This window comes from Malaclemys terrapin, chromosome 8 (genome assembly GCF_027887155.1).
Source record: "Malaclemys terrapin pileata isolate rMalTer1 chromosome 8, rMalTer1.hap1, whole genome shotgun sequence".
Classification (NCBI taxonomy): Eukaryota; Metazoa; Chordata; order Testudines; family Emydidae; genus Malaclemys; species Malaclemys terrapin.
In genome coordinates this window covers 100,234,693-100,251,643 of record NC_071512.1, presented here as the reverse complement: position 1 = coordinate 100,251,643, position 16,951 = coordinate 100,234,693, and the positions used below count along the sequence as shown (strand labels likewise).

Here is a 16,951-nt window from a genome sequence, read left to right as displayed (position 1 = left end):
AAATTGGAGATGGTCCCAAACCAAAAACTAGCATTCTGATTTCCAATGGAAATCGATGCATTTGATATTGGTGGCTGCAGTAACTCCCTCCGGGGCATGCAGCAACTCAAAGGAAACAGGGAAGGATTGTACAGGCGTGACAGCGGGCTCCAATAGCAGCATGACTCCAAATGAATCCATTTTGCATGGGGACTTTGAAAGCCATGCAAAAGGGATGCTCGTTTTTTGGGATGAATGGGACTTTGCACAGTTTTCTGCTGACTTCTCAGAGTGCCATGCCCTCTTTCTTTTATGCCTGAGTTCAAGCACCTCCTCATGAGGGGTAGGTATGTCAGAAGCTCTGTGAGATTTACCTTGGGCTTAAACTCTAGTTTTGGGTGCATGTGTCATCCTTCCACAGGTTTCCTTGTTGGAGTTGTATAAAGCACTGTACTATTTGTCCCTTTGAGGTTTGCCTATAAATCTATATTTAATTCATTTAATTATCATGCTAGAGAAAAGTAATTATTCTAATGATAAAACAAAATTAATTATTATTTCCCTTTAATCAAAGTCCCACAAATATATCATGGGAGTTAACCTTGACTACTAGCTCAGGACTCAGGACTTTTTGCAGGTAGATTTTACTACTTAGCTTGTAAACTCTTTGAGGCAGGAACTGCCTTTTTGTTCTGTATCTGTACAGCTCCAAGCACAATGGGGTTGTGGTCCATGACTAGGGCTCCTAGGTGCTATGGCAATATAAATAATAAATAAAAGTAGATATAACAGTTGTTCTGGTAGATCACTTATTTTAAGAGCAACAAGACGGCAGACTGGTTACAAACACTCACATGTTGGCTCCCAATAATTTGGTCTGAGATACTGACATTCAAGGTTAAACGTGCTACGCTTGGCCCTGCATGAGCCCAGAATTAGGGAAGTGCAAAAGTGGCTTAAAGCCACTTTTACCCTCTCCCTGCTTGGACTCTGATTCTTATGCTAAACCTCTGCAGAGGCATGGCACAAAATTCAACTCCCACTCTCTTGATTTTCTTGGTGGCCCCAGTGTATTAAATAGAAACGGGTCCTTTCTTGCTACCCAGTCCTGCTGCATCAAACAAAACAGCAGAGTTTTACATCAAGGAGCATGGTCATCTCCTACCTGAAGTCTTGAGATGTTCCAGGTTTTTTGAATATAAAGACAGGATTTACTTTCCTATTTTGTGAGGGGAGTCTGGGTTTCTTCTTTTCTTTTTCAAAATCTTTTCCTTTCTGATCTTTTTTATGTTCAGTGCTCTTTATCAGTTGTTGAGCTGCGTGTTGGTACAGAGCTCTCTCCCCAGCAAAAGGGTCTATAACAAAGCAACATTCTCTATGGGAATAATCTAAAAATACATTTATAATATTATAAAATTCTTACACTTCAATGTAATTCACCCATTAACACTATTAACAATAAAAAGAAGAACAGGAGTACTTGTGGCACCTTAGAGACTAACAAATTTATTAGAGCATAAGCTTTCGTGGACTACAGCCCACTTCTTCGGATGCATTCGGATGCATAAATGCATCTGAAGAAGTGGGCTGTAGTCCACGAAAGCTTATGCTCTAATAAATTTGTTAGTCTCTAAGGTGCCACAAGTACTCCTGTTCTTCTTTTTGCAGATACAGACTAACACGGCTGCTACTCTGAAAACTATTAACAATATTTATTTAGGTTTTTTGTTTGTTTTACAATATTAGGTGTATTAGATATATTTAACATTAAACTTCCAGGACATTTAACAACCACGTCCATTTCCACTATAACAGAAACTCCAGCCTTCAGACGATATGATAATACATCATCACATGTGAAAAGATAAAGTGTGTTCAGGGAAGGGGAGAGAGAGATTTCACAGAGATTAAAATCACTAGCAGGAACAGTTCTGCTGCAAAGGCGGTGGGTTGTCTGTGAGTCGCATGTTCTTCCCAGAACTGCCTCTGGACGGGTCAGACTCTATACTCTCCGACATCTTGTCACAGATTATATCCACTAGGCGCTCAAAGACCTGTCTCACATTGATGTTCTCTTTGGCACTGGCATCAAAATAATCAAAACCTGTGAAGGAAGCAAAAAAAAATAAGTCTGATTATAGAAAGAATGCTTGAAGCAAATGTAATGGTCTGTTTAAAACACCAACAACTTATTTTGTATTCATTTGGTAGCCAAGAAACACTTCAGAATTACAGGACATCCAAGCAGATTGAAGCTGCCTGTCCTGCCTCAGCTGAGTGAATCTAAGGGGCGAGGCTAACTCTTAATACTACCATGGCAAAGAGCTTTCTAAGCAGTGCTGATGAGAAGGCCCCTAAAGCATTGCTCCCTTCTGATCAGAGAACAATTAAGGTTGGAATTATGTGAAGTTATTGATGATTCAAGGGTTGCTTTTTTTTTTTTCTAGCATGCCTTTGGTATCCTGCACCCATGAAGCAGTCAGCCATGACACCACCCAGGTCAACCTTCCTGCCCACTCAGATCAAATTGAGGAGCTTAGCCCTCCTTAATTACGAATTTGAATTCTTGCGTGAGACTTCAGCCCAGTGCCTCAGCCATGAGCAGAATATCAATGCACTGAACCAACACTGTCAGCTCCTACAATTCTTTATCTTCCCATTCCCAGAAGTCTCGGAGACTAATCATTATTTACAAGAATTATGTTATTACTTCTGTTCTTCCTACTATTATATTGTCTACAGCAAGAAGTCAAACTACCATATAAATAATCTGCTTGGCAATAAATTACAATCCATGGTGATTTGTATCATGAGCTTTTGTAGCACATCAGCTCTCGTGTCCCATTACTAAACCAAGGAAAAGAAAAGCCCATTTAACTGACTAGTTTGCCTTCGTTTTGTCACTCCAAGTCTCATTGTTTCAATCTGTTAAATAACAAGTAAGTTTCTAAACACACTTATCACTTCAGAATCATTTTTTTGAAAAGGTTCCTCAATTTTAACAAGATAAAATACCTAGCAGCACCAATACCGACACTAAGCCATTGGCTGTAACTATGCAACTTGAATCATTATACCGGTAGTTCTCAAACTTTTGTACTGGTGACCCCTTTCACATAGCAAGCCTCTGAGTGCGACCCCCCTTATAAATTAAAAACACTTTTTAACATATTTAACACCATTATAAATGCTGGAGGCAAAGCGGGGTTTGGAGTGGAGGCTGACAGCTCGCGCCCCCCCTCCCATGTAATAACCTCACAACCCCCTGAGGGGTCCCAACTCCAAGTTTGAGAACCCCTGCATTAGACAATTTGAAGAGATCAACTTTTAAAATTGGTTCTTAGTGACAGTAATATAATAACCTGTCAACAAAAAACAAGAGACTCCAGATAAATAAACTTCTGCCATCAAGGATACCTCAGCTTGTTTAACTTTTAGTCACAGGGGGGCTGATTCCTGAAATGCACAGAACAGGAAAGACAAAGGGGACAAAGGTAATTTTAAGCCATCTTCATGGACTGTCCTGCAGCCTAGAATCCTCATAGTATAATAATAGGATTCTATGTTTGTATTTTGTATAATTACAATGAAGGATAAAGAATAATAATGTAGCATGTATTAAACGTATTGGTGTATGATTTGACCATATTCTGCCAGCCACCCTTTCTGAAAGCAGAAAGGAATGGTCTAATGGGCCATTGGTAAAGATGCATCAGCCAGAATCTATATCTGAGCTGATTTCAAGGTGGTAACAGACCTTTTAGGGTCACCACTTTGTTGTAGGTTTAGTATTTTAAAATAAGTAAAAGAATGCAATGATTGTTTTCTCTTGTATTGCAATTTGATGTTCCTGTTCAAATGTTTTGTGTAAATCAATTCTGTGTTGTGTGGGAATGAGGAATGAATGTGTTGAGATAAGTGTGAAGGTCATCACCGAACCAGATGTTCTAGGGAGAAACCGAGGACAGATGTAAGGGCGCCAGAAGATTGCAACATGCCCCTATTGAGATGTCAGAGGAGGGCAGATTGATGACTCTAAAGATGAGACAGGCATCTATCAATGGGGATAAGATAGCTGTGATCATACCAGCATGGAGTAACTCCCTGAGAGACTTAATGAAAGAACAAAATAAAGAATGAGGAGGACAATTTAAGAAAACAAGCACTCATCAGACAATTGATTACAGCATGACGATGCAAAACTCATTGGTCCCAATGAAGGAAAATCACTATATAAACAGGATGCCTTGCCATGAAACTTTGGGTTTGTCCTGCCAAGACTTCCCCGGAGCATCGTGTCACGACCAACAGAAGCTGTCTCCTACCTACCCGTGATCAACCTAGCAGGCCACTAGATTGATCCAGACTCTGGACTGGTAACTATAACATCGACTGGCGGGACAGTGTGTCTGTGTGTGATTGAATGCATATGCTAATTGTTGTATCTTCAATAAATGCGGCGTATTGCCTTTTCCCCTGAAAAAGATCCTGTGTGCTTATAAGCATAACAATAACACTTGGTGCTTCTATGATGGGGGAATATGTATATACATATTATACACACCTGGGTTGGGGTTGAAATAAGCCCAGGAGTATGCAGTTTGATATATTTCATCCAGACCTATTTAAATGTTTTCGTCACAGATGTTGAGGGAAAATATTAATGAAAATTCTGCTTATTACTAAATAGACACTGCTGTAGTGGACCAGATCCATTACATGTGGACCAGTATTCAGTTTTTGACAGTGGTCAGGAATGGATGCGTACAGAGGAAGGTTCAAGTAACCAACTATGGCATGACTCACCCACAAGGGAATTTTTGGCCTAACTTCAGGCATGTCCTGATGCATGAAAGCTTAACACCTTAATACATTTGTGTTGTAGGATCAATAATTATTGTCCTAAAAATATTAAAGGCCTGCTCCATCAATATTCCTGTTCATGGCTGAAGTCAAAGGTAGTCCCAAGGATTCAAGATGAGCCTCCAATTGATAACTTGATTAAGTTAATCAATGCAGACTCTTCACCTCAAGCAGACATTGACCAAGTACATCATCTCAGATTATTTTATTGCTCCTATAAATGGTTAGAGAAACATGCATAAGCATAACGTTTACATGAAGGCATTAATATGAAAGCTAACAGTTTAAGCAGGCAATAACCAATTAATCAAACTTCTTTCCCCTCACAAAGTAATTTCAGATAACATTGTACATAATGCCACATCAGCACTTAGAAAAACTGCCTGATAAAATCTGAAATATTTTAAAATAGACAATGTTTCATACATTATGAGGCTTGAGCAGACTGGAAGTGCCAGGAGCCTCCAGAAACATAATTAGCTTTTGCTTTCTTCTGCCAGTGGGGATATATTTCTTCTTGCTGCCTTTGACAAGGTCAGGGATAGGTCAAGAGGTGCAAGTGTGAATTCTTAATTAAAGTAGTTTTGTATTGATGTAATCAGTTCTTATGGAGACAACATGTGCAGTATGTATGCATGCAGACAAGACGCCCTTTGAAATATTCCAGACATAAGGATTTAGACTCGAGATATCAGGAATTTTTTGCTAATGAAAAAAACAGATGAACATCTTAGAAAAAAAAATAGAAGATGGGATAGTAGCTCAAACAGAACTTCACATTTGGTTGTAATATGTTTAGGCATTAGGGTCCAAATTTTCAATCACTGAAAGCTAAATTATTCTTGAAAAATATGTAAGCACCCATGCAAACTATGTAAAACATGCAGTTGTGGATGCAAGCTAGGTATCTGTTTTGCAAATGTTTATATTTTCAGGTGCATACTTGGTGCTTGTGTGTGAGAAGAGGACCCATTATCTCTTTTGCAAACTAAACATGCATTTGTTTATTTCATTAGTACTGTACTTAATAAGGCTTCTGTTTTTCAGTGTTTATTTTTAGCAATTTTTGAGTTTTATGTAGATGTCCACAATCAGGGGATGTCGGGGCTCTCTCTTTTATTAAACTGTAATGAGTTAAAGTATAGTAAATATATTATTCATTATATTAGTATATGCTGTAATGAGTAATCTCTTTGTAATGTTCCCTAGTGTGCTTTAATGTAGGGCTGTTTCATACAGCTCTACATTAAAGTGCACTAGGGAACCTTTAGTGAGCACCAGCAGGGTCTACATGGACCAATTAACGTGCAACATATTAGTGCGCTTTAGAAATCACACCCTTATCATGCATATTACTGCCTTATGTAGACAAGCCCTTAGATGCAAGTAACTATTTCCAGAGTTTTTCTGGTGTTTATTGGATAAATACCAATTTCATTCTTTTTGTATTGGGAGTATTTTATCGATATGAAATTCAGAAGCTCTAACAATAGACCACTACTAAAAAGTAATTAGAATTACAGGAAAAGGCAGCTATTATTTGCATTATGGTAGGACCCGAAGGCTCCAATCTTGATTGTGCTAGGCACGGTTCAAGCATATTTAAGATACAGTCCCTCTCCCAAAGAGTTTACAATCCAAGGCCCTTATCCTGGAGATATTATAGCCATGCTTAGCTTTGTGCATATAAGTGCATATTGTACGTTGTTTGAGGTAGGGCTTTGTCTTTGTAGAGCGCCTAGTGCAATTGGCCACCTGCTCCAGGACTGGGGCTGCTAGGCAAATTATAAATAATACCCATAAACTGAGGTTTGTCCACAACTTCCTCAAGGTCACACATTGAACCAGTGATAAAGCTAGACATACAATTGGGCTCCAGTTCCCTGCTTTTAACAATAGAGTACTATCCCTCCAATTAATAATAGAACCCAACGCTACAGATTTGAGAATTGAGTACAGTAGGAGATTTTAATAAAACTGGGGTTATAACAATTCCCATAAGTGCCCAAAGAACCTTCTCTTTCCTGCAAACCTAAACAAATATTTACAGTAACCCCTTCTACAAGGGTCTCTGGGAAACAGCATTAATTGAAGTCAATTTTAACAAGATTGATCAGATCAGTAGAAATCCTAACGAGACTATGGTGATGTAGTTAAAACATCACACACAAGACCTGATTCTTCAAAGATTTGCACACATGCTTAACTTTAAGCATGCAAGTACTTCCACTGGATTCAGTAGGACTACGCACATGCTTCAAGTTAAGCACACACATTACTCTTTGCAGAATTGGAGCCTTCCTATAGCTGCCTCTTGTATATTTTACCCATAATGCTTTGTAGCATTTACTCTGAAACTTTCTATATTACATTCTTTGTCTTAAGTACAGATATAGGAAACAATACTAAATAGATGAGAAATTGGGATGCATATCCTACATTCTGGTGTTCATTCTAAAATCTTTATTCCAAACTCAGCTTCTTCCAGAAGAAACTGCTCCCTTTCTTCTAGCAATCAGGTGATGTCACTTCTATATATGGGCAGGAAGCACAGTAAGGGCAGGTCTACACTAACCCCCCAATTCGAACTAAGGTACGCAACTTCAGCTACGTGAATAACGTAGCTGAAGTTCGAAGTACCTTAGTTCGAACTTACCTCGGTTCAGACGCGGCAGGCAGGCTCCCCCGTCGACTCCGCGGTACTCTTCTCGCCGAGCTGGAGTACCGCAGTCGACGGCGAGCACTTCCGGGTTCAACTTATCTCGTCCAGACAAGACACGATAAGTCGAACCCAGAAGTTCGATTTGCTTGCCGCCGAACTACCGGGTAGTGTAGACCTACCCTAAGTAACTGTGATAGTTCTCGGAGTACCCAGGACGGTGAATCACCTTGTTATCCTCTGCCTCCAGCATGAGGGAGACTTGCTTGTGCTTAGCTGGGTGGCAGCTTCCTGACACCACCAGCCAGTTAGCCAGTCAAGCACTCTCCTCTGGATGATGTGTGCCTTCATTTTGCCTTGCAGGTTAACAATAGGTGCATCCCAGTCCCAGAGCCCCTTTGCAGCGTCCTCCTGTAGTGTCCAGCCCCTTATCCACTGAAGACCCACAGAAATACCACGTCTGCTGTCCCCAAGGGAACAGTGTACACACCAGCTTGTATGATTCAACTCAGGATCAGAACCTCACTTAATATCACAGCACTTAGATATACTTGTAGCGAAAGCAAAGATAAAATTATCATCAAAGATTCAAGAGATAGCAAGTAAGGATAATGGACACAAAAGGTTAGGTATAAAACAAAATCATAATTCACTTTCTAGAGACTAAACAGGCTTACCAGCTGTCTAAAGAAGTTTACCTCACCCCCCAAAAAAGTCCTCTGCAACCAAGGCTGGTTGTGATCCCATTTTCATGAATCTAAACACATTGCACGTTTATTTCCTAGGTGCAGGATGAGGGTGGGGGAGGGCATCATTTTTGCCTTCTACTTCTATCCCCAAAGTTCATTGTCTGTATTTTGACACAGTATAACCGTTTCCCCTCCCCCCACCTTATTTGTTTTCCTGAATGTTCTTCCCTGTTGACTTCACATCTCTCTATTGACTTTGCATGTAAATGTATATCCATTGTGTTAGCTTGCAATGCTTAATTTACATCTCTCAACAGGTGAATAAACATTTCTTATCTGTGAGAAAACATGTCTGGCAACCCTGCCTTGATACAGACTTTAAAACGTATTTTCAGTATACCGTATAAACACATAATTCCTTATATAGTATCTGTACATACAGTTCACTATGATATTAATGACCAGTGTGACCCTGGCTTTCATTTAAGTCCTCACATTAGCTTCTTTGGTGAACATTAAGGTACATACCAGAACCAGGACACTTCTGTATCCCCCTTGCTAGATGGCATTAAGGAATTCTTGGGTTACAGTAACTACTGGATTTTTTTGCTCCACTCTAAAAAACAATTTATAATCTCTGATAAATTGCAAAAAAAAAAAAAAAAAAAATTAAAAAAAATCGGGTGTAAAAGCAACTTTAAATTCTGAAAATGACACTGTAGTACTCAACAGAGTGGTATATAATATTTAACTAGACCATTATCTTATTTGCAGCACTGATATTGTACTGTTGGAAGAACTTTTTAATATACAAGTAAAAAGGAACACATTATAAAAAGAAAAGAAGGGAAGCTTTAACACATACCTAACTGATCAGCCAGATGTTTACCCTTTTCCAGAGGAATGATTCTTTCATCCTCCATGTCACACTTGTTTCCAACCACAATGACTTGTGCATTATCCCAGGAATAGGTCTTGATCTGAGTGGCCCTATAGCAGGACAGAGAAAATAGATAATGTATTGTCAGTAGTGCCAAAGAATGTTATATGTTAATTTATAATGAAAATAAATACTTATAAACATTAAACCCAATTCCAACTGTAGAGCAGCTGTTGATTAAAAGGTAAATTACCAAACATATAGAAGGCAGCAATGCAACATTTTAAAGTATATGAATTATGATAGATTCTATTTTATTATCCGAATACTTTGTATACAAAGTTAATGTACCAATAAAGTTTCCCAGTCACATTTTTTAAATATTTTAAACATTGTGGGAACAGAACAAAAAGCTGAATTCAATAGTTTAATTTTATACATTTTAGGAAAATTAACAACTTCTATGGCCTCTTCTGCTTGTATAAATCAGTCAGTGATCATAGAATCATAGAATACCAGGGTTGGAAGGGACCTCAGGAGGTCATCTAGTCTAACCCCCTGCTCAAAGCAGGACCAATCGCCAGACAGATTTTTGCCCCAGATCCCTAAATGGCTCCCTCAAGGATTGAGCTCACAACCCTGGGTTTAGTAGGCCAATGCTCAAACCACTGAGCTATCCTGCATTTACACCAACTAAGGCTCTGTCCCCTAAAGAGAAGAATATATAATAGATGTACACTTAGGGTAACCAGATGTCCCCATTTTATAGGGATAGTCCCAGTTTTTGAGTCTTTTTCTTATATAGGCTCCTATTACCCCGCATCCCCTGTCCGATTTTTCACATTTGCTTTCTGGTCACCCTATGTAAACTACTATTCAGAATGAAGCACAAGATACGGTACAAGATACGACAAAAATAACCCAGAACTGAATCACAAATTCAGTGCCTCTGGACAAATAAATGATGCTTAATTTGCGATTGCTATTATTTTATTTTTATACAATTCATTAGAAAAGAGAACGCAGTAGATGTAATATTTAGGATTTTAGTAAAGTTTTTGAAATGGTTTTTCATGAACTCATACTGAAAAACGGAATCATCTTGACTAGAGTAGGAAAGCTGTCATGTGGACTAAATACTGGCTAAAAACCTGTAAAAAATAAAAAAAAAGTAAAAAAACAAATGTATCAAATTGGGGGGAAATGGGATTTAGTGAAAGATTAGCTCATATGTATAGCTTGACTAAGGGATGTCTAATGCAGCAATGAGCAGACGTGATAGTCTGCAAGTATCTGATGATGGTTAACTACAAGGACTGAGGAATTATTTAGTGTGGTACATGGGGGACCACCTGTAGTAATTGAATAAATTTAGACTGAATATCTACATTTAAAACATCTAAAGTGCTTTCTGGCTTGGTATGTGGTGGAATTGGAATGGGGTTTATTGTGGAGCTGCGGCGTCTAGGAGTGTTATGTTTTATGAAGTTTATACAGTAAGGCATGTGCCGAAATTTCTGAGAATGCTAATATGAGCTTAACTACACCTCTACCTCAATATAACGCTGTCCTCGGGAGCCAAAAAATCTTACCGCGTTATAGGTGAAACAGCATTATATCGAACTTGCTTTGATCCGCCAGAGTGCGTGGCCCTGCCCCCCGGAGCACTGCTTTACCGTGTTATATCAGAATTCATGTTATATTGGGTCGCATTATATCGAGGTAGAGGTGTAGTCAATTTCCTTGATTTTCAGTGAGTGCATTGATGGAAAATGCACTTGTGCAATCTCAATGGTAAGCTAACTAAATTTTAGGAGTAGGAACAAGACTAAGAGTTATGAGTTGGAAGATTATGTTTAATGGTGGTCAGATTTCAGGGATCAAATCTTGGCTTTAGACAATGTGTATATCGTCCCCAAACACAAATCTAGGGGAAAGGAAAGTTATGCTGAGTCCTCATTTTAGCTCCCCAAATCAATGAAATTCACTCTCTGCAGTCCCTCAACCCACTGAGCTGCAGAGGGGCATTCCAGGTAGGGCTTGGGAATGTGGTTGTGGCATGCACATATAAACAACCCAAGAATAAAAAAAATAATTAAAGAGAGAGAGAGAGAGAGAGAGAGAGAGAGAAGGTCCTTAAAGTCAGGTTTCTAAGTTCATATATACCTGAAGAATTGTTGTGATTTTCAAAAGAACTGAGCATCCAGCAGCTCCCACAGAATACAGGCTAACCAAAATAATTTTACCCCTTTTGACATGAGTTGTTAGCCAGTATTCAAGATCTTGTGGATTGTTTCCATTAGGAAGAGAAACTGAGGCGAAGTCAGGTATTTCTTTGATGCAATCCTGTTTATTTACAAAAAATGTACACTAAATCCTTTGTCCCTGAACGTAGGAGGAATCAAATAGCAGGAGACGGTTTCTTTGTTCACAGTTTCAAGCCTCTTTTTAGCCAGCACTCTTCCCAAATGCTCTCTAGCTTTTTTCAGGGTCACGCTACAAGTGTTTCTCTGATTATCTCTGGGGTTTCCTTGCTGCCTTCTGTGTACATTGTAGTGTTTCTCTTGCTTCTCTTTGGGTACATCTATACTGCGTTCTTAAGTCAGTTTAGGTAACCTACATTAGCTAATTCATGTTAACCTAGTAGGGAAGACATGGCAATTTGGCTTTCAACTTACATTAGTGCTACTGTGTCTTTACTGTTGTTAACCTGAGTTAGCTAACACAGGTTACCTAACCTGACTTAAGAACACACTTTATTCGCAGAGTACACGTACCCTTAAACATGCACATGCGCGCACACACAGCTGCAACAAAAAATACTGAGTCCCCTGTGTTTGCATTCAGACCCCAGTAAAACCCCTCTCTCACATAGCTCAGATTCCTAACTGGCCTTGTAAGTGGCCTGTGTTTTGGGTGGTGGCTCTTATTATTTCAGCTGTCTTTTCCATAAAGGAGCTTAATTACTTCTAACATTTGTCACGAATGAAGGGCATCCGGTACACCCAACAGCTTCAGCAAACTTTCACCCAATCCCAGCATAACAACATTACTTTTTCATCCATTTGCCAAAAGAGAGCCAGGATTCTACCCAAGTTTTTATTTCTATTTATTTTACTTAAATTGCTTTCCCTTTAATAACATGGGGCTTGATTCCTTCAGCTTCTGATTCACAAAGAACCTCCAATGCTGATTCACTCTTGATAATTTAAGTTAATTGTGAACAGCCCGCTCTCCTCTCCCACAGAAATGTCAATTACATTATTCCATGAGTATCTGTTAAGCAGGGGTTCATTTTATTGTGCAAATTGCCTTAAATAAATAAACAGCACATTTGATTTGTAGATGAGGAAATTAGTCTAAACAAAGGCCCTTCCTTGAGTTCAGGCTGATTTTTCAAAATGCAAAAATTATACAGAATGATGTATTTTGAGGCTGACACATTTCCTCGCCTGTAAGGTGAAATTAACACCTGGGGTTTGATTTACGTTTGTTCTTTACTAACATGATTTTTTCCTCTTTTATTATGTTGCAGGTTGTTTTAATTCTTTTTTCTTGTATTCTGTGTCTGTACAGCTGATTCCTACCAGCAACTTATTTTTTCATTGGATGATTAATAGTTAAAAGGATGGCCAGGCTGACGGTCTAGCAAAAGGGGACAGTGATATATGGATGCAGTGCCTTGGGAGAGACTTACTGGAATTTCCTGAGTGCCTTGTTCTTGCATCTCGCGGATAGTACGAAGATAGGCAATATTCTCAAACCTTATAATATTCGATTACAAGATCCACAACCTTTTCAGAAGCATTCTCGGAAAATTGCTGTATCCGAGATAGAGGATGCACAATGTAATCTCCAGGAACTGCTAGCAAATAGAATGCTTGCTGAATTGTGCAGACTGTATCCCTCCCCCAAAGTGGTGGCCAGGATCTCTTGTTAATGTCTGACGAGTTCACCTGTGAATAGAGTGAGGCCACGTCTACACTACAAAATTAAGTCGACCTAACTTACGTCGGCATTCAACCACCGCAGTAATTTCATTGTTTGTCTACACTTTGCTCCTTGTGTCGGTGGTGCGCGTTCTCACCAGGAGTGCTTGCACCTATTCAGCTTTCACTATGGGGCATTGTGGGACAGCTTCTGAAAGCCAGCAACAGTTGATGTAAGCAACACAGTGTCTACACTGACACTATGTCGACCTAACTACATTGATATTGACTCTACGCCTCCGGTGGAGTTATTAAGTTGGTGTAGCAGGCGAGTTATGATGGCGGGAAGTAAATTTTAGTGCACATACTTACATAGTTGGTACATGTCAGCTGCCTTGTGTCGACCTAACTCTGTAGCATAGACCAGGCTCAGTTCTCAAAACAATTTTAGACCTACCTGAAGAAACGAAGGATTCTGCTCTGATGACACTTCTTTGTTGTTGGATAATTTGAACATACATGCAGAAGGTCTTCCACATCCCCTGGAACCTACACCCTGGAGATTCAATACACATTCTATACATTTCCCAGAAGGTAGCACAACCAGGTGCTCCTGCGCAGTGAGCCAAGCACCATTTTGAAAAAGGTGTAATTGTACTTTAAACTAGTGGGTGGCAATGGCAGGTGCTGTGAGGAGAGTAGCTGTCGCCACTGTCTTTCCTGGCCGGGTCTGCATGCGTTAGAGCCGCCATGGCTGCATAGGGGTGTCCAAGTCCCACACTGGGAGGGCGGCACTGCACACAAGGGCCCACAATTGTAGCCTCCGCGCCTGGAACAGGGAAGGAGATATGGTGGAGGCGGAGCGGGCAGCGAGACAGGAGGTCTCTGGGGAGAAATGGGGGGTGGTTGGGAGATGGGGGCTTGGCACAGCCCTGCATCACTGGTGGGTGGTTACTGTGGAGGTGTTAGTAGAGCCCAGAAAATCCGCGGATATCCGCTTTATATCCGCGGATTGTGGATATCCAAGGACAATTTTTGTGAATTGCAGATCGGATGCGGATACAAATTTTGTATCCATGCAGAGCTCTACCTTTGACTAGTAACATTTTTCCTTGCAAAGGCCTAAAACTCTTCTCCTAATGATCCATAAATGTATTCATTAGATTCCACAGAAACAAATTATCTTGAATCAGATGGAAGTGCACCACCTAATTTACATGTTTTTAGCTTCTTGCCTTAAGAAAAAAATGCTTCTTTCAAGGACACACAGCAAGCTTTACTCAAAATCATATTAAAAAAATCACAGCTGTGAACAACCTGTATGCATTCTGTCAACGTCTTACAGATAATCTTTTTATACAAGAGAAAATGTTGAAATCCTGTACCCAGATGTCATTTCTAAAATAAGTGAAAATGCTTTGTTTTCAAATAAGTTTGAAAGGTTCCCACTGGATTTAAAGGAAGTGTTCTTGAATGCTTTGGATTTATTCCCGATGGCTAAGGTGTCAGCCAACCTATCATATCACACTGCATTTGAGACAGAATGTTTTATTTACACTATGGTTTATTTACTGTGTTTGGACACAACACTTCACTAACCAGGCAGAATAACATGGCGCTTGGAGGAGGGAATAGATGCCTGGGACCACCTCCAGTGACTTATGGGGTAATAACATGGTGTAACTGAAGGATGAATTTGACTCTTGACCTTTAAATATTGTCTGGCACTTGTCTAATTTCAGAGGGAATTATACTCAGCACCTCAAAGGCTCAGGCTCAAAATGTACATCTATTGACTTTACACAGCACTGTACCATTTGTGATGTAACTCATGTACTTCTGGACACGACACAGTAAGAACAGTCTGTGAAGACGTTTTAGCCCTTAACACATTTTAATTTTTTCCTTTGTAATGTGTTATTCAGAAATCCTTCTGCCAAATCTTTTTTGGTTTCTCAGGGCTTGTCTATACTTACGCACTGGTTCAGCGGCAGGCAATCGAACTTCTGGGTTCGATTTATCGCGTCTTGTCTGGACGCGATAAATTGAACCCAGAAGTGCTCCCCGTCGACTCCAGTAATCCTGCTCGGCGCGAGGAGTACGCGGAGTCGATGGGGGAGCCTGCCTGCCGTGTCTGGACTGCGGTAAGTTCGAACTAAGGTACGTCGACTTCAGCTACGTTATTCACATAGCTGAAGTTGCGTACCTTAGTTCGAATTGGGGGGGTTAGTGTAGACCAGGCCTCAGTGTTACGTGCCCTCTTCTTTAATTCCCATAGATTTCTAAATAATGTTCTAGTTAAGTGCTGGCAAAATAAAGGCTCAATAAAAATGTCTATAAATACATGGAGCTGGCCAGAAGCCTTGCAGATGTCAGCATGGTTGTAGAAAATTGCCTGGTGTCACCACACCTCAATACCAGTAGGAACAGAGGTAATTCCATGATCAGGCCACAACCTCTTAGCTAAAGTATGAAACACTGCTGTCTCTTGGGAATCCAAGTGCAACCTGTAGTGAGGTCTGAGAATCTCTTAGGAAAGGGCTGGATATACTCTACCAACATAAGGAGCGATCACAAAGAGAAGGTTACTCACCCTGTGCAATAACTGAGGTTCTTCGAGATGGTTGTCCCTGTAGGTGCTCCACTTTAGATGAATCTGCGCCCCTGCGCTTGTCATCGGAGATTTGTAGTAGCAATGCCTGGTTGGGTCGCACATGTGCTTGTCCCAGTCTCATGCAGCCTCAGGCGGTTACATAGCGCCATCGGATCAGTCCTTCCTGGGTCCCGTCTCTACCGCAGTCTCAAGTGTGAAAACTCCAAAGTAGAGGGTAAGAGGAAGGGTAGAGGAGCACCCACCTCTAAGAAGCTGTTACTGCACAGGGTACATAACCACCTCTTCTTCTTCTTCTTCTTCTTCTTCAAGGAGTGTCCCTGTGGGTGCTCCATTTTAGGTGACAGAAAAGCAGTGCCCCTTGGTGTAAGGAAGGGGCTTCGGAGTTGCAGTCGTGGCAGATGATAAAACCATAAGTCTGAATAGAGCGTCTGATGATGAATGCTGCTCTGTGGCATAATGTTGTGTGAATGTATGGGCTGATGCCCATGTTTCCGCTTTGCAGATGTCCATAATGGGGACATTGTTGAGGAAGACTATTGAGACAGAAAGTGCTCTGATGGAGTGTGTACAGGTCCCAGTGGGGCTGGTAGCTGTTGTTGATGATAACTAGGGCTGTCAAGCAACTAAAAAAATTAATCGCGCTGTTAAACAGTAATAGAATACCATTTATTTACATATTTTTGGCCATTTTCTACATTTTCAAATATATTGATTTCAATTATAACACAGAATACAAAGAGTACAGTGTTCACTTTATAATTATTTTTTATTCCAAATATTTGCACTGTAAAAAACAAAAGAAATAGTATTTTTCAATTCCCCTAATACAAGTACTGTAGTGCAATTTCTTTATCATGAAAGTTGAACTTACAAATGTAGAATTATATACAAAAAATAACTGCATTCAAAAATAAAACAATGTAAAACTTTAGAGCCTACAAGTCCACTCAGTACCCGCTCAGACAAACAAGTTTGGTTACAATTTGCAGGGGATAAAGCTGCCCACTTTATCCCCTGGAAAAAAAAATATATTTCTTGTTTACAATGTCACCTGAAAGTGAGGACAGGCATTCGCATGGCACTATTGTAGCCGGAGCCGCAAGTTATTTATGTGCCAGATGCGCTAAAGATTCATATGTCCCCTCATGCTTCAACTACCATTCCAGAGGACATGTGTCCATACCGATGACGGGTTCTGCTCTATAATGATCCAAAGCAGAGCAGACTTACACATGTTCATTTACATCATCTGAATCAGATGCCACCAGCAGAAGGTTGATTATCTTTTTTGGTGGTTCGGGTTCTGTAGTTTCTGCATCTGAGTGTTGCTCTTTTAAG

At 40.1% G+C, this 16,951-nt stretch overlaps 1 protein-coding gene across 2 annotated transcripts in view; it reads right to left on the bottom strand.

The window, feature by feature from the left end:
- Window positions 1–1,676: 1,676 nt before the first annotated feature.
- The window catches only part of RAB3B (RAB3B, member RAS oncogene family), a 135,605-nt gene continuing 120,330 nt past the window's right edge, over window positions 1,677–16,951 (bottom strand). For both annotated transcript variants that reach the window (XM_054037860.1, XM_054037862.1), the window contains 2 exons: window positions 9,056–9,180; window positions 1,677–2,083 (listed from right to left, as the gene is read on the bottom strand). In XM_054037860.1, the coding sequence (XP_053893835.1) occupies window positions 1,896–2,083; window positions 9,056–9,180 (313 nt within the window). In that variant the 3' untranslated portion in view covers window positions 1,677–1,895. The remainder of the gene's footprint in view (window positions 2,084–9,055; window positions 9,181–16,951) is intronic.